The 24,541-nt window shown below is 42.7% G+C and overlaps 1 protein-coding gene across 3 annotated transcripts in view; it reads right to left on the reverse strand.

Annotated features, from left to right (window-relative positions):
• The window catches only part of fkbp10a (FKBP prolyl isomerase 10a), a 355,663-nt gene that overhangs the window by 134,865 nt on the left and 196,257 nt on the right, over positions 1 to 24,541 (reverse strand). For all 3 annotated transcript variants that reach the window (XM_084423726.1, XM_084423725.1, XM_084423727.1), the window contains one exon: positions 11,037 to 11,179. In XM_084423726.1, the coding sequence (XP_084279852.1) occupies positions 11,037 to 11,179 (143 nt within the window). The remainder of the gene's footprint in view (positions 1 to 11,036; positions 11,180 to 24,541) is intronic.

Genomic DNA, 24,541 nt, shown 5'->3' on the forward strand with positions numbered 1-24,541 from the left:
GCACTTGCCGCTTGCGCTGCTGCGTTCCAAAAACTTTATCAAGCCTTTTAACGTGTGCCTCGGAGAGGAAAAAGTATGTTTTTTGCCCTTTTAGCTCATTTATCATGGAAATGTGGTGAATTTTTTTTTTACCTTTTAAACTGTGACACCTCCACTGATGGCCCGATCTCCATAAAAGTTTGCACGCTTCTTTAGAATAATATGGCGCATGTGCTCAGCTAATTTGGTGAAGTGCTGCTCTTTTTTCCCCCATTTTTCAGTCATTTAAATGTCATTTTGCATAGGATAATACAGAGGCCTTCTCACCTTTATGACAGTTAAAGCGCCCCACCAATGGCCCGACGTCCGTGAAAGTTTCCAAGCTTCTTTAGGATCACGTGACGCATGCGCATGCCCGATTTTGTGAGGTTGTATGCAAATCAGACAGCAAGATGGCCGCTTTCAGCCATTTCATGGGATTTGCCATAGAAATGCATCATTTTGACACCCTTTTAACAGTTATAGCGCCACCAAGTGGCCAGTCGCCACGTCCTTTTTCACGCGACCACAGAATGAGCTCGTACATACGCGTGCTGAGTTTGGTGCAAAAATCGCGTTCCGTTCACGAGTTATAGCCAATTAAGCAAAATGGGCTCCTCCCACTTCAAACGTTTTGGCGGCCCTTAGGGACCGTGAGCCCAAATTTTCACTTTTTTTTGATAATTATTGACATTCGGACTCCAGAGAATCTTGCTGCACTGGTTTGGTTCCGGTCAGGCCAAAAACCTAGGACTAGTTCGCGAAAGTAGGTTTTGTGAAAAACCCCAAATACCCGAAAATTTTCCCAGGGTGACGAGCAAATCCGAGGCATGCACCTGGTCCGCCTCGAGCCAAGGAATCCAACGATATAAGACACTTGAGCCTACGCCTCACGGTTGATGAGTTATGAGCCGTTTCGTACTTTTGACCGCTGTAGCGCCCCCGTCAGGCCGATCGGGGCGGGCCTTGGTGACGCTGTAGGCGGTGTGAGTACTATCAGCCCCCAAAGTTTCAAGTCTCTACGACATACGGTTTGGTCTGCCCGATCAGTTTTATGTCTGAATGTTGCATCATGGGAAAATTAACAATAACAATAGGGTTTCAGCACTTCGTGCTTGAACCCCTAATAAGTGGCTAAAAAAGGGCCACAAAAAGGCCTCTAAAAAAAAAACTATAGGGTCTAGGCACTTGCCGCTTGCGCTGCTGCGTTCCAAAAACTTTATCAAGCCTTTTAACGTGTGCCTCGGAGAGGAAAAAGTATGTTTTTTGCCCTTTTAGCTCATTTATCATGGAAATGTGGTGAATTTTTTTTTTACCTTTTAAACTGTGACACCTCCACTGATGGCCCGATCTCCATAAAAGTTTGCACGCTTCTTTAGAATAATATGGCGCATGTGCTCAGCTAATTTGGTGAAGTGCTGCTCTTTTTTCCCCCATTTTTCAGTCATTTAAATGTCATTTTGCATAGGATAATACAGAGGCCTTCTCACCTTTATGACAGTTAAAGCGCCCCACCAATGGCCCGACGTCCGTGAAAGTTTCCAAGCTTCTTTAGGATCACGTGACGCATGCGCATGCCCGATTTTGTGAGGTTGTATGCAAATCAGACAGCAAGATGGCCGCTTTCAGCCATTTCATGGGATTTGCCATAGAAATGCATCATTTTGACACCCTTTTAACAGTTATAGCGCCACCAAGTGGCCAGTCGCCACGTCCTTTTTCACGCGACCACAGAATGAGCTCGTACATACGCGTGCTGAGTTTGGTGCAAAAATCGCGTTCCGTTCACGAGTTATAGCCAATTAAGCAAAATGGGCTCCTCCCACTTCAAACGTTTTGGCGGCCCTTAGGGACCGTGAGCCCAAATTTTCACTTTTTTTTGATAATTATTGACATTCGGACTCCAGAGAATCTTGCTGCACTGGTTTGGTTCCGGTCAGGCCAAAAACCTAGGACTAGTTCGCGAAAGTAGGTTTTGTGAAAAACCCCAAATACCCGAAAATTTTCCCAGGGTGACGAGCAAATCCGAGGCATGCACCTGGTCCGCCTCGAGCCAAGGAATCCAACGATATAAGACACTTGAGCCTACGCCTCACGGTTGATGAGTTATGAGCCGTTTCGTACTTTTGACCGCTGTAGCGCCCCCGTCAGGCCGATCGGGGCGGGCCTTGGTGACGCTGTAGGCGGTGTGAGTAGTATCAGCCCCCAAAGTTTCAAGTCTCTACGACATACGGTTTGGTCTGCCCGATCAGTTTTATGTCTGAATGTTGCATCATGGGAAAATTAACAATAACAATAGGGTTTCAGCACTTCGTGCTTGAACCCCTAATAAGTGGCTAAAAAAGGGCCACAAAAAGGCCTCTAAAAAAAAAACTATAGGGTCTAGGCACTTGCCGCTTGCGCTGCTGCGTTCCAAAAACTTTATCAAGCCTTTTAACGTGTGCCTCGGAGAGGAAAAAGTATGTTTTTTGCCCTTTTAGCTCATTTATCATGGAAATGTGGTGAATTTTTTTTTTACCTTTTAAACTGTGACACCTCCACTGATGGCCCGATCTCCATAAAAGTTTGCACGCTTCTTTAGAATAATATGGCGCATGTGCTCAGCTAATTTGGTGAAGTGCTGCTCTTTTTTCCCCCATTTTTCAGTCATTTAAATGTCATTTTGCATAGGATAATACAGAGGCCTTCTCACCTTTATGACAGTTAAAGCGCCCCACCAATGGCCCGACGTCCGTGAAAGTTTCCAAGCTTCTTTAGGATCACGTGACGCATGCGCATGCCCGATTTTGTGAGGTTGTATGCAAATCAGACAGCAAGATGGCCGCTTTCAGCCATTTCATGGGATTTGCCATAGAAATGCATCATTTTGACACCCTTTTAACAGTTATAGCGCCACCAAGTGGCCAGTCGCCACGTCCTTTTTCACGCGACCACAGAATGAGCTCGTACATACGCGTGCTGAGTTTGGTGCAAAAATCGCGTTCCGTTCACGAGTTATAGCCAATTAAGCAAAATGGGCTCCTCCCACTTCAAACGTTTTGGCGGCCCTTAGGGACCGTGAGCCCAAATTTTCACTTTTTTTTGATAATTATTGACATTCGGACTCCAGAGAATCTTGCTGCACTGGTTTGGTTCCGGTCAGGCCAAAAACCTAGGACTAGTTCGCGAAAGTAGGTTTTGTGAAAAACCCCAAATACCCGAAAATTTTCCCAGGGTGACGAGCAAATCCGAGGCATGCACCTGGTCCGCCTCGAGCCAAGGAATCCAACGATATAAGACACTTGAGCCTACGCCTCACGGTTGATGAGTTATGAGCCGTTTCGTACTTTTGACCGCTGTAGCGCCCCCGTCAGGCCGATCGGGGCGGGCCTTGGTGACGCTGTAGGCGGTGTGAGTACTATCAGCCCCCAAAGTTTCAAGTCTCTACGACATACGGTTTGGTCTGCCCGATCAGTTTTATGTCTGAATGTTGCATCATGGGAAAATTAACAATAACAATAGGGTTTCAGCACTTCGTGCTTGAACCCCTAATAAGTGGCTAAAAAAGGGCCACAAAAAGGCCTCTAAAAAAAAAACTATAGGGTCTAGGCACTTGCCGCTTGCGCTGCTGCGTTCCAAAAACTTTATCAAGCCTTTTAACGTGTGCCTCGGAGAGGAAAAAGTATGTTTTTTGCCCTTTTAGCTCATTTATCATGGAAATGTGGTGAATTTTTTTTTTACCTTTTAAACTGTGACACCTCCACTGATGGCCCGATCTCCATAAAAGTTTGCACGCTTCTTTAGAATAATATGGCGCATGTGCTCAGCTAATTTGGTGAAGTGCTGCTCTTTTTTCCCCCATTTTTCAGTCATTTAAATGTCATTTTGCATAGGATAATACAGAGGCCTTCTCACCTTTATGACAGTTAAAGCGCCCCACCAATGGCCCGACGTCCGTGAAAGTTTCCAAGCTTCTTTAGGATCACGTGACGCATGCGCATGCCCGATTTTGTGAGGTTGTATGCAAATCAGACAGCAAGATGGCCGCTTTCAGCCATTTCATGGGATTTGCCATAGAAATGCATCATTTTGACACCCTTTTAACAGTTATAGCGCCACCAAGTGGCCAGTCGCCACGTCCTTTTTCACGCGACCACAGAATGAGCTCGTACATACGCGTGCTGAGTTTGGTGCAAAAATCGCGTTCCGTTCACGAGTTATAGCCAATTAAGCAAAATGGGCTCCTCCCACTTCAAACGTTTTGGCGGCCCTTAGGGACCGTGAGCCCAAATTTTCACTTTTTTTTGATAATTATTGACATTCGGACTCCAGAGAATCTTGCTGCACTGGTTTGGTTCCGGTCAGGCCAAAAACCTAGGACTAGTTCGCGAAAGTAGGTTTTGTGAAAAACCCCAAATACCCGAAAATTTTCCCAGGGTGACGAGCAAATCCGAGGCATGCACCTGGTCCGCCTCGAGCCAAGGAATCCAACGATATAAGACACTTGAGCCTACGCCTCACGGTTGATGAGTTATGAGCCGTTTCGTACTTTTGACCGCTGTAGCGCCCCCGTCAGGCCGATCGGGGCGGGCCTTGGTGACGCTGTAGGCGGTGTGAGTACTATCAGCCCCCAAAGTTTCAAGTCTCTACGACATACGGTTTGGTCTGCCCGATCAGTTTTATGTCTGAATGTTGCATCATGGGAAAATTAACAATAACAATAGGGTTTCAGCACTTCGTGCTTGAACCCCTAATAAGTGGCTAAAAAAGGGCCACAAAAAGGCCTCTAAAAAAAAAACTATAGGGTCTAGGCACTTGCCGCTTGCGCTGCTGCGTTCCAAAAACTTTATCAAGCCTTTTAACGTGTGCCTCGGAGAGGAAAAAGTATGTTTTTTGCCCTTTTAGCTCATTTATCATGGAAATGTGGTGAATTTTTTTTTTACCTTTTAAACTGTGACACCTCCACTGATGGCCCGATCTCCATAAAAGTTTGCACGCTTCTTTAGAATAATATGGCGCATGTGCTCAGCTAATTTGGTGAAGTGCTGCTCTTTTTTCCCCCATTTTTCAGTCATTTAAATGTCATTTTGCATAGGATAATACAGAGGCCTTCTCACCTTTATGACAGTTAAAGCGCCCCACCAATGGCCCGACGTCCGTGAAAGTTTCCAAGCTTCTTTAGGATCACGTGACGCATGCGCATGCCCGATTTTGTGAGGTTGTATGCAAATCAGACAGCAAGATGGCCGCTTTCAGCCATTTCATGGGATTTGCCATAGAAATGCATCATTTTGACACCCTTTTAACAGTTATAGCGCCACCAAGTGGCCAGTCGCCACGTCCTTTTTCACGCGACCACAGAATGAGCTCGTACATACGCGTGCTGAGTTTGGTGCAAAAATCGCGTTCCGTTCACGAGTTATAGCCAATTAAGCAAAATGGGCTCCTCCCACTTCAAACGTTTTGGCGGCCCTTAGGGACCGTGAGCCCAAATTTTCACTTTTTTTTGATAATTATTGACATTCGGACTCCAGAGAATCTTGCTGCACTGGTTTGGTTCCGGTCAGGCCAAAAACCTAGGACTAGTTCGCGAAAGTAGGTTTTGTGAAAAACCCCAAATACCCGAAAATTTTCCCAGGGTGACGAGCAAATCCGAGGCATGCACCTGGTCCGCCTCGAGCCAAGGAATCCAACGATATAAGACACTTGAGCCTACGCCTCACGGTTGATGAGTTATGAGCCGTTTCGTACTTTTGACCGCTGTAGCGCCCCCGTCAGGCCGATCGGGGCGGGCCTTGGTGACGCTGTAGGCGGTGTGAGTAGTATCAGCCCCCAAAGTTTCAAGTCTCTACGACATACGGTTTGGTCTGCCCGATCAGTTTTATGTCTGAATGTTGCATCATGGGAAAATTAACAATAACAATAGGGTTTCAGCACTTCGTGCTTGAACCCCTAATAAGTGGCTAAAAAAGGGCCACAAAAAGGCCTCTAAAAAAAAAACTATAGGGTCTAGGCACTTGCCGCTTGCGCTGCTGCGTTCCAAAAACTTTATCAAGCCTTTTAACGTGTGCCTCGGAGAGGAAAAAGTATGTTTTTTGCCCTTTTAGCTCATTTATCATGGAAATGTGGTGAATTTTTTTTTTACCTTTTAAACTGTGACACCTCCACTGATGGCCCGATCTCCATAAAAGTTTGCACGCTTCTTTAGAATAATATGGCGCATGTGCTCAGCTAATTTGGTGAAGTGCTGCTCTTTTTTCCCCCATTTTTCAGTCATTTAAATGTCATTTTGCATAGGATAATACAGAGGCCTTCTCACCTTTATGACAGTTAAAGCGCCCCACCAATGGCCCGACGTCCGTGAAAGTTTCCAAGCTTCTTTAGGATCACGTGACGCATGCGCATGCCCGATTTTGTGAGGTTGTATGCAAATCAGACAGCAAGATGGCCGCTTTCAGCCATTTCATGGGATTTGCCATAGAAATGCATCATTTTGACACCCTTTTAACAGTTATAGCGCCACCAAGTGGCCAGTCGCCACGTCCTTTTTCACGCGACCACAGAATGAGCTCGTACATACGCGTGCTGAGTTTGGTGCAAAAATCGCGTTCCGTTCACGAGTTATAGCCAATTAAGCAAAATGGGCTCCTCCCACTTCAAACGTTTTGGCGGCCCTTAGGGACCGTGAGCCCAAATTTTCACTTTTTTTTGATAATTATTGACATTCGGACTCCAGAGAATCTTGCTGCACTGGTTTGGTTCCGGTCAGGCCAAAAACCTAGGACTAGTTCGCGAAAGTAGGTTTTGTGAAAAACCCCAAATACCCGAAAATTTTCCCAGGGTGACGAGCAAATCCGAGGCATGCACCTGGTCCGCCTCGAGCCAAGGAATCCAACGATATAAGACACTTGAGCCTACGCCTCACGGTTGATGAGTTATGAGCCGTTTCGTACTTTTGACCGCTGTAGCGCCCCCGTCAGGCCGATCGGGGCGGGCCTTGGTGACGCTGTAGGCGGTGTGAGTACTATCAGCCCCCAAAGTTTCAAGTCTCTACGACATACGGTTTGGTCTGCCCGATCAGTTTTATGTCTGAATGTTGCATCATGGGAAAATTAACAATAACAATAGGGTTTCAGCACTTCGTGCTTGAACCCCTAATAAGTGGCTAAAAAAGGGCCACAAAAAGGCCTCTAAAAAAAAAACTATAGGGTCTAGGCACTTGCCGCTTGCGCTGCTGCGTTCCAAAAACTTTATCAAGCCTTTTAACGTGTGCCTCGGAGAGGAAAAAGTATGTTTTTTGCCCTTTTAGCTCATTTATCATGGAAATGTGGTGAATTTTTTTTTTACCTTTTAAACTGTGACACCTCCACTGATGGCCCGATCTCCATAAAAGTTTGCACGCTTCTTTAGAATAATATGGCGCATGTGCTCAGCTAATTTGGTGAAGTGCTGCTCTTTTTTCCCCCATTTTTCAGTCATTTAAATGTCATTTTGCATAGGATAATACAGAGGCCTTCTCACCTTTATGACAGTTAAAGCGCCCCACCAATGGCCCGACGTCCGTGAAAGTTTCCAAGCTTCTTTAGGATCACGTGACGCATGCGCATGCCCGATTTTGTGAGGTTGTATGCAAATCAGACAGCAAGATGGCCGCTTTCAGCCATTTCATGGGATTTGCCATAGAAATGCATCATTTTGACACCCTTTTAACAGTTATAGCGCCACCAAGTGGCCAGTCGCCACGTCCTTTTTCACGCGACCACAGAATGAGCTCGTACATACGCGTGCTGAGTTTGGTGCAAAAATCGCGTTCCGTTCACGAGTTATAGCCAATTAAGCAAAATGGGCTCCTCCCACTTCAAACGTTTTGGCGGCCCTTAGGGACCGTGAGCCCAAATTTTCACTTTTTTTTGATAATTATTGACATTCGGACTCCAGAGAATCTTGCTGCACTGGTTTGGTTCCGGTCAGGCCAAAAACCTAGGACTAGTTCGCGAAAGTAGGTTTTGTGAAAAACCCCAAATACCCGAAAATTTTCCCAGGGTGACGAGCAAATCCGAGGCATGCACCTGGTCCGCCTCGAGCCAAGGAATCCAACGATATAAGACACTTGAGCCTACGCCTCACGGTTGATGAGTTATGAGCCGTTTCGTACTTTTGACCGCTGTAGCGCCCCCGTCAGGCCGATCGGGGCGGGCCTTGGTGACGCTGTAGGCGGTGTGAGTACTATCAGCCCCCAAAGTTTCAAGTCTCTACGACATACGGTTTGGTCTGCCCGATCAGTTTTATGTCTGAATGTTGCATCATGGGAAAATTAACAATAACAATAGGGTTTCAGCACTTCGTGCTTGAACCCCTAATAAGTGGCTAAAAAAGGGCCACAAAAAGGCCTCTAAAAAAAAAACTATAGGGTCTAGGCACTTGCCGCTTGCGCTGCTGCGTTCCAAAAACTTTATCAAGCCTTTTAACGTGTGCCTCGGAGAGGAAAAAGTATGTTTTTTGCCCTTTTAGCTCATTTATCATGGAAATGTGGTGAATTTTTTTTTTACCTTTTAAACTGTGACACCTCCACTGATGGCCCGATCTCCATAAAAGTTTGCACGCTTCTTTAGAATAATATGGCGCATGTGCTCAGCTAATTTGGTGAAGTGCTGCTCTTTTTTCCCCCATTTTTCAGTCATTTAAATGTCATTTTGCATAGGATAATACAGAGGCCTTCTCACCTTTATGACAGTTAAAGCGCCCCACCAATGGCCCGACGTCCGTGAAAGTTTCCAAGCTTCTTTAGGATCACGTGACGCATGCGCATGCCCGATTTTGTGAGGTTGTATGCAAATCAGACAGCAAGATGGCCGCTTTCAGCCATTTCATGGGATTTGCCATAGAAATGCATCATTTTGACACCCTTTTAACAGTTATAGCGCCACCAAGTGGCCAGTCGCCACGTCCTTTTTCACGCGACCACAGAATGAGCTCGTACATACGCGTGCTGAGTTTGGTGCAAAAATCGCGTTCCGTTCACGAGTTATAGCCAATTAAGCAAAATGGGCTCCTCCCACTTCAAACGTTTTGGCGGCCCTTAGGGACCGTGAGCCCAAATTTTCACTTTTTTTTGATAATTATTGACATTCGGACTCCAGAGAATCTTGCTGCACTGGTTTGGTTCCGGTCAGGCCAAAAACCTAGGACTAGTTCGCGAAAGTAGGTTTTGTGAAAAACCCCAAATACCCGAAAATTTTCCCAGGGTGACGAGCAAATCCGAGGCATGCACCTGGTCCGCCTCGAGCCAAGGAATCCAACGATATAAGACACTTGAGCCTACGCCTCACGGTTGATGAGTTATGAGCCGTTTCGTACTTTTGACCGCTGTAGCGCCCCCGTCAGGCCGATCGGGGCGGGCCTTGGTGACGCTGTAGGCGGTGTGAGTACTATCAGCCCCCAAAGTTTCAAGTCTCTACGACATACGGTTTGGTCTGCCCGATCAGTTTTATGTCTGAATGTTGCATCATGGGAAAATTAACAATAACAATAGGGTTTCAGCACTTCGTGCTTGAACCCCTAATAAAAATCAGCACAATTACAATAGGGTTTCAGCATTTCATGCTTGAACCCCTAATTAAAAATTATTGCACAACAGCCCAGGAGGTGGTGACATGCATAACTCACCAATCGCCATTAAACAGAAGAAGAAGAAAAAATGAAGTATGGCATGTTTCTTAATAGCGTCTGTTTTCATGATGACTGTGAAATCAGTGATCCATTGACAATGTCTTTTATGTACTCACCATGCACGCAACGATTCAGCTATGTCTATTAAACCTTTGACAAGTACGATCACAGTGGAACATTCAAATCTGCATTGGCGCTGCTGTTGACCCAGAGAGAGCAGTTACGTATGTACAAGTATGAAACAGCTTAACAAACAATCTTTTCAACCACACAGTATCATTATTTTTGTGTTAGAATAATTTTAATTATCACAGTAGTTCTGGGATATAAGTTTATAGTTCGGATATAAACACTGAAGCACACCAGTTAGCGAACAGACTCCACTTTCGAGAGGGGGCTCTAGCCTGAGTGATGGTGTCAATCACCACTGGTGATAGCCTACTCAAGTCTTCCACATCCCGTCCACAGACCAGACGTGGAGATGCCAAAGGCGTGGGTGCGGGTGAGCTTGCACAACACCTGTGCTGTGCAAGCAGGCTTTCTGGGGTAAACGCATATTTGCGAAGACCCCGAGGCTAGCTGTTTGCCAGTGCGTCCATGCTTAAGGTGGGCCTTGATCAGGGAATACCACATAGGACAATGGGAGGATTCCTGGGAAGCGAACAGATCTATATGTGCTTTCGCAGAATTGACTCCAGATCAACTGGACCCCCTGGGGGTGGAGTCTCCACACACCTTGAAGCGCCATTCGCCGTGACAGAGCGTCCGCTGAGCGATTGAGCTTTCCTGGGATGTGACTGGACCGATTCCAAAGGAGGAGATGATGGGCGAGTCGCGACATTAATTTAAGCCGCCCTGGTAGTTTATGTATGCAACCATTGCCGTGTTGTTTGTCCGGACCAACACGTGCCTCTCTCAGCCGAAACCCCCACAGGGCAGAAATACTGTCAGCAACTGGGGCAGTTGTAGCCTAATGGTTAGAGAGTTGTACTTGTAACCCAAACATCGCGGGTTTGAGTCTCAGTACCAGAATATAACCTGAATATTCTGTTTTTAAATGGAATTTGATGGGCATGTCAATAGTCAATATTTTTCTTGACCCTTGTTTTACTGAGCTTGCAATGCATTCTGTGTTTGGGATTCTAAGTAAAGGATATAAATGTAACACTTCCTGCAATAAATATATATTTTCGAAAGTAGCATATTTTTGGTGATAACCTTTTGGAACAGCCTTTGTAAACCTAGTAAAGAGATTCACTATGTCTCACTATGTTTGTGGTGCAATTACATTGAAACATCACTTTGCACAATCTGCATTGAATTAAAAAAATGGTTATATATATATATTTTTTTATAGTACGGTTACTGACCTCCATTGGTGCCATGTGCGAGGTGGGGTGGTACAGTGATCTCTCTCCTCTCTAACACACACATGCCCTGCAAACCTTCATCCAGACCAGAGATCAACTTCCCTTGACCTAACGTGACACGCGGGGGTTCTGGGTAGTCATCTCTGCAGACAATTCATTAATAATGCTAACAACATTTCTAAAATAATAATAACTGTACACAACAATAACAACAACACAGTAAAACTCAAAAACAGGTAACACATTCAACTTGAATTATAAACAGACTTTCACTAATCCACAGAAAATACTTTGCAGTTTTCCCGAGATTTAGATTTAGAGTTATATAAATATGAATAAATATAAATATTAATTATCATTCAGCCGTGGCCAAAAGTATTGGTAATGACATACATTCTAGGTAATTGTGCAGATCAGATGCATTTTAAATAATTACAAAAAGTTTCATTGGCCAACATAAGTTAACTTCCCAAAATCCCCAAATTAACTGTTTTTTGGCCCTGGCACAAAATGACCAACTAACATAATTTCACTAATCATATCATCAACACATGGGAAAGTGTGAACAAGTACTAGTCATGTGAAATTAGAGGCAACCACTTCATTTTAATCATAATCCAAACAAAGATGGTACACACATGTAACATAAGCAATTATTTTTTATTTAATAATAATAATAATAATGATAATAATAATAATACATTTGATTTATATTGCGCTTTTCTCAAACCCAAAGTGCTACAACAATAATAATGAAAACAGTAAAAAAGATGAAAAAAAAAACAAGATTACAAAGAATACAAACAAACAGGCAAAAAAAAAAAAAAAAAGTCTTTAGTATAGAAGCAGAATGGTCTCAATAATATTTCATGCAAAAGACAATGCACACATGCATAGCCAATTTCACATGCATGAAACCTAATACACGTGCACAAAAAACAATTCACATGCATGAAAAAAAAAATTTGTTTCCACTTGCAAATCACTTTTCACAGGCTTGCAATGCTTTTGTGAATATATAGCAGTTTTTTTACGTATTTATCAGAGAGACCAGAATAAAGTGCATTGCAATAGTCAAGCCTAGACATAATAAAGGCGTGAACAAGCCTTTCTGCATCAGGCAAGGAAAGAGAAAGTCTAAGTCTGGAAATGGTCTAAAGGTGGACATTTTTTTTAGTTCCCTATCTGTCAGTCACTTTGACGTTGTGTAGATGTGATAATATTAGGGGTCACACTTGGGAGCCCCAAATATCTCTGAAACTTCAGAAAAGGCCAATGAATTTGCATGCACCACTCCCCGAGACATATTGGTATAAAGGAGGCAGTGTGCCCAGTGTGTCTACTTAACAAGCTCATTCCATTCATCTTTGTTTGCTGGGAATTCTATGGCGCATAGATAAGTTTAGTGAGAGCTTCCCCTGAGTGCTTCAGCAAAAGAGCAGTTATCCTCTAAAAGAGCAAAATGCTGACAGAGAGTGTCTTTTTAAAGATGCCTTTCCTCTTGTGTGTTTCTGGTTTCTGGAGAGACTTATTGGCCTCTGACGGCCGCAATCTCTGTCTCTCTGCAAGTACATCAGGCCAAGGAACTCAAAGAGCTACACGAGGGTAGTTCTGAGTCGGGATTGATACAGGAACTGCACTTGGTGACTGAAATCACTCTCAGAGTAACTAAAGTCATAGTGCTGGCTCTCAGCCAGGCGATGTCTACCATGGTGGTCCAGGAATGCCATTTCTGGCTAAACATTGCTGAGATGAGGGACTCTGACAAAGTTCTCTTTCTTGACGGTCCCATCTCACAGGGTGGCCTCTACAGCGACACTGTCGAGGGCTTTGCCCTGCAGTTCTTGGCAGCCATCAAACACATCTTGCCCCAACATGACTCTAGCACCACCTTTAGTCTGCAGACGGCACGCACCCCATTTACTTGTCGCCGAGGGCAGCTCGCCTGCCACACCAGCTCCGCTGCAGCCCGAGTCCACAGCCCCACCACAGCGTCAAGCCTCCCGCAGGAAAGTTGCACTGCCCGCTCATCAGGCGACAGCCAAGAACCTGAAGAAGGCCTTGAAGCGTCCCTGAGATGGGCAACCTAGGAAAGGCAGGGACTGCTCTGTTCCAGGGAGCGGTGTGCAGGCCACTCCTTCCCCCGCTGGAGGGCCAGGGAAAAAAAGCAGCACAAATTTCCATCTTACCACCCACCCGAGTGGTGACAGACACCACATTTTCAGAAAAAGAGCAATTTTCTCATTATCTTGGTTACACAGTTCACAGTTTGAACTTTCTAGACACGAGTATCTCGCCTTCTCATGTTCAAACATGACTCACACAAATTCTCGCTCTGGCCAGTATGACATGCACAGCTTCCTCTCCCATCTCAGGCCAGTTGCAGTGGGGATACAAGGAGCAAGGTAGGTGTCTATATGCACCCAGAGTCACAAATTCAGGATACTAAGCCTTCTGACGTGGCAACCATTGTTACGCTTTGCCGCCCTACCGCAGGTACGTCAGTAATGATTGTCCCATATGTACCACTCATCAGGAGTCTAGCCATATGATTGGCACTTCCTAACCCATCGCACTAGCTCATCATGACAGTCAAACTTGGCTATGTGATTCAGTTCGCCAGGCACCCACCCAGGTTCAGTTGCATCCTATTTACCTCTTTGGCAGAGAAAGATGCCCCTGTCCTGAGTGCAGAAATTGCAGTCCTCTTGGTGACGGATGCAGTAGAGCCGTACTGAAAAAAGGCGAGACCAATCCTAGACCTGGTTCTACATTGGTTCACGGCAATAGACCTGAAGAATACATACTTCGATGTCTCGATACTACCACAGTGTTTCTTTGGTTTGCTTTGGAGGGTCAGGCATATCAGTACAAGGCCCTCCCTTTCGGACTGTCCCCGTCACCTTGTGTCTTCATGAAAGTCGCAGAGGCTGCCTTTCTCCAATTGAAGGAAGTTGGTATCCACATTCTCAATTATTTCGAAGACTGGTTGATTCTAGCTCACTCTCGAGATATACTGCGTGCACACAGGAACCTGGTGCTCAGACAACTCAGCCGATTAGGGCTTCAGGTAAACTGGGAAAAGAACAAGCTCAGGATGGAGTTGGACTCAGTACACATGGCAGCGTGTCTCATGAACGAATGCGTACAGTCGGGGCTGAACTGTCTGAAGACATTCAGGGGGAAGACAGTGGTTCCACTGAAGCAATTTCAGAGGCTCCTCAGGTAAAAGGCATCCTCCGCACTGGCTTCATACTCGAGTCCCAAGATGGGCATGGCGGCCCGGTACACATTGCGTGGTCATCACGCAGATCTATCACCGTACATTCATATATACATCTGTTTTTCTGGGGTACCCTGACAGCTATGGTCATAGGGGTCATTGAAATCAAAAGTTTAAGGGACCATTTCTCAGTTAAAGCTTTACTTTACTTTGTTATATTAAAGTGTCCTCTCCTTGAGAGAAAGAACGTATTATCTTGATGTTTTGAGAATACTCTCCTGTTTATAGTTAGAGCCTGGCCAAATCCAACCTTGAAGAAGCTGTGTGTCAGTGTATGTGTTAGTCTTTTTGGTTACAGACTGAGTTGTTGTTCGAGACAGGCTGGCGCCCAGCAACCAAAATATGCAACCTGGAAGGTCAAGACGTGCCTAACTTCAGGGTCCGAGTGTCAGCTGCCTAATCGATGGAGATATGCTTCAGTCTATCTATATATGTGTGGAAAATTACTATGTTTATCTATTTCTTAGCCAATGAGGATCATTCAACCTGAAGCAAGGACGTAGCTTAGACCTTGGTGAAGAGTATAACTGCTGTGATCTTTGTAACTGTAAGCGGGGCGGCCTACAAACTCCTTGTGAGTCTTGAAGCTGACTTCTGCTGATGAAACCGCAAACTATCTTCAGTAAAACTTTTCTTCAATTTATTATAATTCTGACTCCGGGTCTTCATTCATCATATTTGGTTCTGGGTCTTTGACTGTAAATCCCCTTACAGTCCCTTAACCCTCTGGGGACCAAAAACGCGCCCGCGCGTTTTGCTCGTTTTTTTTTTTAGCAATGAAAAATAAACACAAAATGCTCTGTTAATTTTGATCTTTCATTTTCGTGTAATACATCAATCGATCCTGTTCAGTTTCTATTTTTTTTCTGTATACTCACAATAAAAATAAAGTGTTTTGCTTTTTGACAAATAAAGAAAAACTAACATGATGCTATTTCTGCCTTCTCTCTGTCAGTAAACTCCCATTTGAAACGCGTTCGAAAATGATCTATAACTCCGCGAAAATTCAGTCAAACAGGGAAACAGACCCACGGGCATAAAGCTTAAGATCGCAGCTTTTAAATGAAGTAATTTATATAAAAAACAAATATTATCAGCTTCTGTAATCTGTATAAAAAGAGAGCGACTCCAGTCGAGCTCATTACGAGATGATTCACAGTAATTTGACCACGCCCCGGAGAGCGCGTGCTATTCAAACGCAAATTCTGAGAACCATTTCAGTCTGTGAAACGCCCACATCAGTGTAAACAAAGAGGCATAATATAGCCTACCTTATGGAGAAAATTTTCCGTGCTGATATGAGGAGCAGATCCCGCTGAGGAGTGAGGTAGGCTAAGTTATCCTTTCTCAAGTGTTAATGTGGAATAACGTTATAACGTTAGTGTAGGCCTATGTAAACAAAAAGATGAATCGCGTTTCTATAATATGAATCGCGTTTCTGTGAGATGAATGAAGGGTACATATTTGTAAAGACTGTTTAGCCTAAATATGAATCGCGTTTCTGTGAGATGAATGAAGGGTACATATTTGTAAAGACTGTTTAGCCTAAATATGAATCGCGTTTCTGTGAGATGAATGAAGGGTACATATTTGTAAAGACTGTTTAGCCTAAATATGAATCGCGTTTCTGTGAGATGAATGAAGGGTACATATTTGTAAAGACTGTTTACCCTAAATATGAATCGCGTTTCTGTGAGATGAATGAAGGGTACATATTTGTAAAGACTGTTTAGCCTAAATATGAATCGCGTTTCTGTGAGATGAATGAAGGGTACATATTTGTAAAGACTGTTTAGCCTAAATATGAATGAATTTTCTGCTCATATATATAAAATACAATTTTGTCAAAAATAAAGTCATAGACTAAGATGTTCCAATGTTGGCTATATTCAAACTAATGAATACATATGATAAAATGTAGGCCTATAATCTTTTTTTTTTTTTTTTTACAAAGAAAGAGTACTTTTTTTGCAAAAATATTGCTGAAATTGTAATTATTGTTGTAATTGTAACCTTTTTAATAAAATAGCAAAACATATTTACAAGATAGATGTAAGCAAAATCTTAAATGGTCAATATAAGTCTTCTTCTAAATATATAGGCTATTTTGTCCTTGCATTGTGGCTCAGTCAGTGTCACACCTGAATGAATGGCTAATTATGCAGAGTCATTATGCAGAGTGGGTGGGACTGGGTAATCTAAGGTGTAAACTACTCCTCCCCCTCGCATATTGGCTTTCCAAGCAAAACCTGTTTTACACCATTTAAATCAATGTATTTTTTTTTGTGAACGATAAAGCAAGACTATTTTCACATAATTTTGAAGCTAGAACTCGAAGAGAAAACATCCATTAGTCAAAAGTCTTGTGGGCACATATTTTGTATGAGTTTTGTGGTCTTATTTCAGCAACTTTCATTTTTATTTTTTTAAATAACCACGCATAAACATTATTCTCTCAAAAATACAAACATCTACATACATGTTGCTCGCATATTATGGTAGGCCTGTTTGTGCTATATAGAGTGAATTTACACCTTTGCCATTAACATGTTTATAAATAACTGAAAAAAGCACAAATGTCAGAGCATGTCAGAACATCTCAAGGGCCCCAAAAACAGCTTGGTCCCCAGAGGGTTAATGGAAAAGATGTGACTACAGTCTAAGTGGAAGAGAGGGGGTATGCAGAAGGATGTTAAATGCCTCAGGAGGTACGCCACTCTAAAAGGTATGAGAACCACTGGTTTAGAATATTGCCAAAAAGTATTCTGGTGGTGGTTTGGAAAGTGAGAAATGCATCGGTAAAACTTTAAAGACAGTTTAAAGACTTCTAACTGTGTGCTTAAAGCAAAGAAGTTCATCATTGTATGTCTGATATCAGCAGCCAATCACAGCACTGGAATAGAGAAGGGCCAAATTGCAATCTTCTCCTCATTGGAAAGGGATAAAGGTACCCTTCCAGCAGAAACCTTTCTGAGTCCCAGCCTGCAAGGGTGAGACTGTAACAGATCAACCACATTTTGGGTCTCAGTCCTGTATGAGGAGAGACATTAACAGATACACTACAACATTCTGAGTATATGGCCTGTTACAGGGAAGGAAGCAACAGATACAAGATCAGATTCTCAGGCTTGCGAAGGTGAGACAGAAACAAATCAACCAAGTTCTGAGTCTACCATCAGGTGAGACATAACAGATACACCATTCTGAGACTCTGGCACAGACACTTCAAGGTTAACATCTTAAGCTTCACAAGGACTGAGGCATTCTTTGTTGATATTAGTTCAAAGTTTTAATGTAAAGGATTGTACCCAGATAGCATGGTGACATTGATACAATGTTTAGTTTTGATCCAAACCATAATTTTGGATCAGCATTGACATTGTAGTGACTGCGAGGATGAACCAAACACAAACTAATCTTCTTCCAGAAGATTAGTTCAAACTTTCCACTTCCTGCCGAACAAAGGGGCAGATTTGGTCAGGACTTCGCATCCTCATCAATCTTGTCATGGGGGTCCAGGCGCCACCGGTCTGGCTATTTAAAAGAGCCCCCCAGCACTAATGAAATAACTGGTCAATGCTAGCTTTGTTGCCGAACACTGATTGGTTAAGAGAATGACAGAGACCAAGATCCCACACAGAGTCCTCACATTCCAGACTTAAACCACCAAACCCAGAGCCATAAATCACCCACAGGCTCCAGAGAGTCTGCTAACCAAAGACCCTTTTTTTTGGTTAACTAAAGTAAGAACGTTGTCAACGTTTGATAGTTTTGCAAGACGGATCGATTCAGAGAGGGTACTGCTCAGGGCCCTACCAAGAGGTCACCTGACCCCCACAACATTCCTGACCCCTCCCCCGTTAAGACCTCTGAATGACCAAACCAGAGTTCTCTTCGCTTCAAACCAGAAAACTGCGATTTTTCCTATAACAATACATAAAATCATCCAGAACAGTTTTCGATGGACTTATAATCAAACATCATGCAACTACATAATCCTGTTTTGTTTCTACCACTTATATGCATGTTTAATAAGATTATATCCCATGTAAGTCCTTTAAGGCGAGACACGGCAGGCAAAAACATAGTTTTTTTTTTACTGGTCAATTTTGAGATTTGGGGATATTTGTCTTCAATAACATGTCTTCTTTCAGACTTGTGTTGAAAAAAAGTCCGAAATACACATTTAGGTCTTTATTTTATTACACTTGGTCTGTTTGCGTCTGTAGATTTCTCATAAATTCAACAAAAGTTCGCGTTCTTAATCAACCTGCTGCTCCGCGATCTCTGCCGTCAGCCTGTCATCAGAAGCACCGTTAGGAAGCTCTCTCTCTTGTGTACAATCCTGTCGGATCCAAATATGGTCATTTCCTTTTTATCAGCAACCAATCGTGAAAGTAAAAGGGCTGAATGCGCAATCTCATTGGCTGATGAAAAATCTTTAAAGCCCGTTTTCTCAAAATGACCTCTCTCTCATACTCCAAGTACGAAATCTCCACTTCAGTAGCACCTATATACACCAAACTTTCCAGACTTGTACCTAGTTATATTATGAAGACATTTACAGAGGGATTTGTAAATATATTATTCCTAGCCTGATTTATATAACATTTTATTCCAAAAAACATGGCGAAAATCATTTTTTTAAGGCTATTGACAGTATTTTCTGATTTACAGGATAACAAAAGTAGATATCCATAAATCCCTCTGTAATTTTTTTCCCATCTAATATGTGAACACAATGAAAAAATCATTTTTAACCTGGCTTTATCCAATACTCAGATATCGTTTTTTAAAATATATGCAAATTAGTGCATATTTGATTAGATATTGCCTGATTTGCATATTTAAACATTAAATTACAGAAAACTTGTAATACTTTTTTTTCTCATCTTAATGTAAGTAATCAACTGGGAAAGTTTCATGGTGATATCTGCTAGTTAAAAAATTTACCCTATTCACCTGTAGTGTCTCGCCTTAATGATTGTAACTGTTAGATGTTTAAATGAAAGTGTGTTGTGTTTCATATCAGTATGATCGTATGCTCGTGATTCAAAAGATGGCTTGATTGAAATCTGTGTAAAATGTTTCGTATTCTTATAATAGTAATGATGTCTAAACTGTGGCCTCTGTACTCTCTGCTAGAGCTTGGAGAGTAAGGAGATCCCAGATAACGCATGATTTACGATGAGACAAATAAAGCCAGTGTCTAATTGGTCCGATCTCTTCAGGAGGTGGGACAAACTTTTGAGTTTAAAATCTTAGACCCGAAACAAAGTTTGGCTCTCTATCTCTGTGTTCTCTCTCAAGAAACTCTCTGCTATCACTCTCAAGAGGGTGCGCAGAACAAAATGCAGTGGGAGATGAAGATCTAAATCAGACAAGTAACCATGTAGACGCAAAGAGACAACGAACCCAAATTAAGATCAGAAGAACGGGTACAAGTTTCCTTTATTTTCCGTTGTGAGTCTCGGTTCTAAGTTAAGTTTTGCGGCAAAGTTTCGGTCCACGTTTCTTCTGCAAAGCCAGCTTCAAACAAAGACTTCCATCAACCCGCCAGTACACCACGTGATTGGCCGCCTCAGACCAGGCACGAGGAGACCAGCCAACGAACGAACTCGGGAAATCCCTTTGACGCTGACCAAAGGAATTCCCAAAAAGGAACGCAAAACGAGCAAGTAACCTCCAGACTTTTAAGCTGAACTGGTTTATTGATATAAATTTAATAACCTGTCTAAGAAACGATAGAAGGGTTAATTAATGATTGATGGTTCGTTCAGGATATGTCTTATAAGTGCATGGAATCTTGAGATTTCATCATCTCACTCTTAAACTCATTCTTTCCAAACTCTTTATTTATTTATTTCGGCAACTTGTATGAATGTGTATGCGTGTGCGTGTGTTTGTGTTAGATATTACTTTATGTGTTAGCATATAATCAATAAAGTATTGTTTGTATTTGAAAAGATAAGTATTACTTGTGTTATGTGTTTACGAATTTATTGTCTTGAACTTCGATCTAAGTTACCTATGCTTTTACCCTTGGTTATTTCTTAATTTATTGTTAGCTGGGGATTATTCTTTCTTGGCCAGGACGATATTATATTTCCTAGAGTTAATAATTGTTTATGCTTTCTGTTCATTGGATGAACTGATAAAATGATCATACTATTGATTCTGCTACAGTAAATTCTGAAAATAATTAAATAATTAATTATTGATCATAATCCGTTATGAATAATAATTAATTATATTTATACGGGCGTATAAACGCTACAACATTTTGATGAAAGCCAACAGCACACATGGGTGGAGACGTGACATTGAACTAACAGTGATTTGTAGTTGAGCACAAGATCATTCAGGCATGTATCTCTGCAGAACACTAGTGGGTGTTACTCAATCAGTGGGGCGTTTTCACTTTGATTTCAGCAAGTCTGTTGAAAAATGGATGAAAAACATTTAAAGCTTGTTCGACTTCATACAGCGCTGCGCAGACCGATCGGTGGCTGACTTAAAGCAGTGCATGCCGGTTAGAAATTGTGTCCGACTTAATACAGTGCAGACGCCACGTGACTGTGACGTATGCCATCAAAGTACCGCGAGAGCGATTCATGAGCAGCCGACTGATTAGGCTTGTTTGAGATGCGCCTTGCCTCGCCTGAAATGTATGCGAGAGTAGGCGGCTGCAGTGAGAGGAGGAGTGAAAAAAGCACAGGCAAGCCGGACAGTTCTCTCTTCTCGTAGTGGATCTGACACCTGCGAGATCATAGATGAATATCGCGGGATTCACGCTCGAGCACAGTGTTGCTAATAAACTGGATGCAATTCAAGTTATGTTGTTTTTATATGAAAATAAATTAAATGACACCCAAAAGACACCCAAAGTACTTGTTATTTAATTCCATTCCAAATACATGTTTATCAATCATTTTTTCTTTAATACAGACATATGTGTTTTTATTTATTTTATTTATTTATAAATTTTTTATTGCATAACCCAAAGAGATCGCACTGTCAGATAGTTTGGGAATATTCAAACATAACATATACACATATAACATGATATCGGAGTTTTAAAATCAAACATTTTAAAAGAGAACAATACATCACGGTTGTTTAAACCAATGAGCATTAAGCTGTGTCGTCAGCAAGTCGTTTCCCATCATGCTTTTGATCAGCGCAGTCGGTGGAGAGCAGCTGCGCGCGACTGCAGAATCCGACACGTGCGCCTTGCGATCGCGAGAGTTTTTTGACATACGTCAGCATGACATCAGAGCAAGGCGGACCGCACTCGGACACATTTCTAACCGGCATGCATCTCGCGCTGATCACCGGTGATCGGTTCTGCGCAGATTTTGCTCATCTCAAACAAGCCTATTCATTCTGTGCAGCTTCTCCAGAGCGGCTGCACGAGCTCTGATGACGTCACAACTATTCCACGATTGGCTGAATCCACTGCATGACAACGATCAAGTGTGTTTTGTGTTTATTCGAATACCTTCAGTTCCACTTATGTTCACAAATTTGTTTTTTATAACAGTAAAATCTCTTTTCATGTAATCGCGATGTTGTGTCATGTTTGTCAAAATGAAACATCCAATTTCCAACATCCAAAAAAACCTCAAGACCCCACTACATTGTATTTAAATAGTATAGGCTTATGTTCAACTTTATTCTTGTACAAACAGACGCTGTATTTAGCAGTACAAAGTATTAAATGGAAACATATCTGAAACGTCTGTGTATTTGACAAATATTGCAATTATTTCACTTCAGCTGTGATAAAGTATGCAAACGCAGCGTGAGAGTCACTACGGGAATCAGAAAGCGACTTTATTGTACTTTCTGATTCATGTAGTTATACTCTCGCTTTGTGTTTGCATTCTTTATCACTTCACGTCTCCGTTTTCAGCTCCTCCCCGCCTGTCCGCGGCATCTCTCGCAGATTGGTTTGTAACACAAAGTTGAGATGTTGTTGCGCAGAGAGAAGAACAATAAGTGGTGTCGGAGGAAAATATGCGTGACAGACGAGAGATGGCGTATTGTCCCCGGGTTTAATAAAATGACTTAAACACCACGCTCAACCGCATACATGGGGATTGAGTGAGAAAAAGCATACTAATAATCATTCAACTCCGGTCACAAATAGAAAGGAGAAAAAAAAGAAAGTGTACAAAAGTCGGTAGAGCGGTTATCTCTTCTCCTCACATCTATTACAGATTCACTCTACGCACATGTACAGTTCTCATTATACCTTGAAAAGTGCAGGAGACATGAACATGAGCAAGAATGTTACACTGCAAACATAGCCCATGACTGCATCCATCAGTGCTTGCAGAGCTAGCTCCTTTTAATAGGAGTGAAGGCAGATGAAGATGGACAATAAAAAAGAGAAGCACCCTCCTAATAACGGTGACAATGGCTATGTTTACATACATGACTTTTGTTTCAATCGGACTGAATTCATTCCGATTGATGAATCTGAAAGTAGTCCATACATGAATGCTAAACATCGGATCGGGTTGATGTGCGCGTTTATATGTCACAAGCTTCAGATCGGAATAGGTTTTTTGACATGCGCACACTGCACGAATATACAGAATTTCTTGCTGTTTGTGCATACTAACTATTCTCTTACATTGGTTCTTTATTTGTTTTAAACAGCAAACTTAATATTTATCCATTTCTGCTCATAATTGGAGACAATGAGCATTTGAACCGTTGTGCCGTGCTGCTTATATTTATCACACCGTAATAGCCCTCCCCACTCCCAAAACCAGTCGTCTGTGGATGAGAATCCAAAACAAGGACTGGTGGGACGTTGTCCTGCTCCACTTCACAGACGCTGAGTGAAAAGAGAATTTTAGGATGAAGGGACACTCATTGATCTGACACTTTACTCAACAGGAAGAACAGCTCGTTCAAGCGCTTCATACATCATTAAGCTACTTCAACGTCATTGCACATGCGCAGTCCTTTAAGTTTCGGTTTTCAATCCGATCAAGTGTTTACATGTCCTCTCGATCGGATTAGAAAAGGAATAAATCACCCCTTTCAATCTGATCGAAATTTTCGGAACATTCGGAACAAGCTCAATCGGATCGATTAAGGTGTTTACATGAAGGCTTTTTAGTCAATCGGTCAAACGGACATGGTTGCATGTAAACATAGCCACTGATTATTGTTGTCAACAGCATAATCACCTGGGGCCTGTACCATGAAGGTAGCTGAACAAACTCGGGGTTACAGGATTGGTTTTGAGTCGACAAAACCAAACCGATGTAATCAGGCTTTATTGGTACCATGACGCAGCTCATCAACTTTCTCTGTCAACTCAGGCTTTGATCCTTAAGCTATTACTCCACGCACGCGCGCGTGCACATAAAAGAGTGATGTCGACACTGAACAACCAATCGCGGGTAGAGCGAGAGCAATATATTTTTCCGCGGAGGAGCAAGAGATAATCATTCAGAATTACGATGAATTTAAATATGTATTTGCAGGTGCCCCCCCACTCTAGCGCCCCCCCACTCTAGCGCCTTGCCCCCCCAGCTGCCCCCCCAGCTGCCCCCCTAACTTTGATGATCCAAAAACTGTACTTGTAAAAACACTATGTCCACAAGCTTCTCAAAACAGTACACTAAACAATACATTTACCAAAAGTGAACAATTTAATTGTTAATTTTAAATGTATTATTAGCCCCTCCCCCCTTATGTCCCTGATTCAAACGTGCAGAGCGGTGTTCGCTCAGTCTGGGCCTGGCTCACACACAGCGAGTCTGCTGCGGTGGCCCTGCAACCCGACTGGAGAGACTGAGCTGCCCCAGAGCCTCTGAAGGTGAAGTGAGTTTCCCCAGGTGTAGTTTAAACACACGTTTAATTTAAAGTTACATTTGTAATGAATGTATTTGTATGCTAAAGATGATTCAGTATCAGCAAAAACAGCGAGTCTATTACGTTAGCCAAAATCAGCGGTCAAATCGCTCACTCGTGATTTGTAAGAGCACTCTTCCCTTTGATTAGCCTAATTTTGATTTTAGTAAAGACAAGAACAGCTTAATAAAAAATATAAAATATTGTTTGTATCCATAACGTTTACTGATGGTCGCCGTTACGCCGACGTACGTTACGTTACAACACACAATACAGTGCCAGTTAGGAGATCGATCATTTGATTAGCTAAGCAGTCCTATTAAATCCAATTCCTCTCAGATATCAC

Source organism: Rutilus rutilus (assembly GCF_951802725.1).
Source record: "Rutilus rutilus genome assembly, chromosome: 11".
Classification (NCBI taxonomy): domain Eukaryota; kingdom Metazoa; phylum Chordata; class Actinopteri; order Cypriniformes; family Leuciscidae; genus Rutilus; species Rutilus rutilus.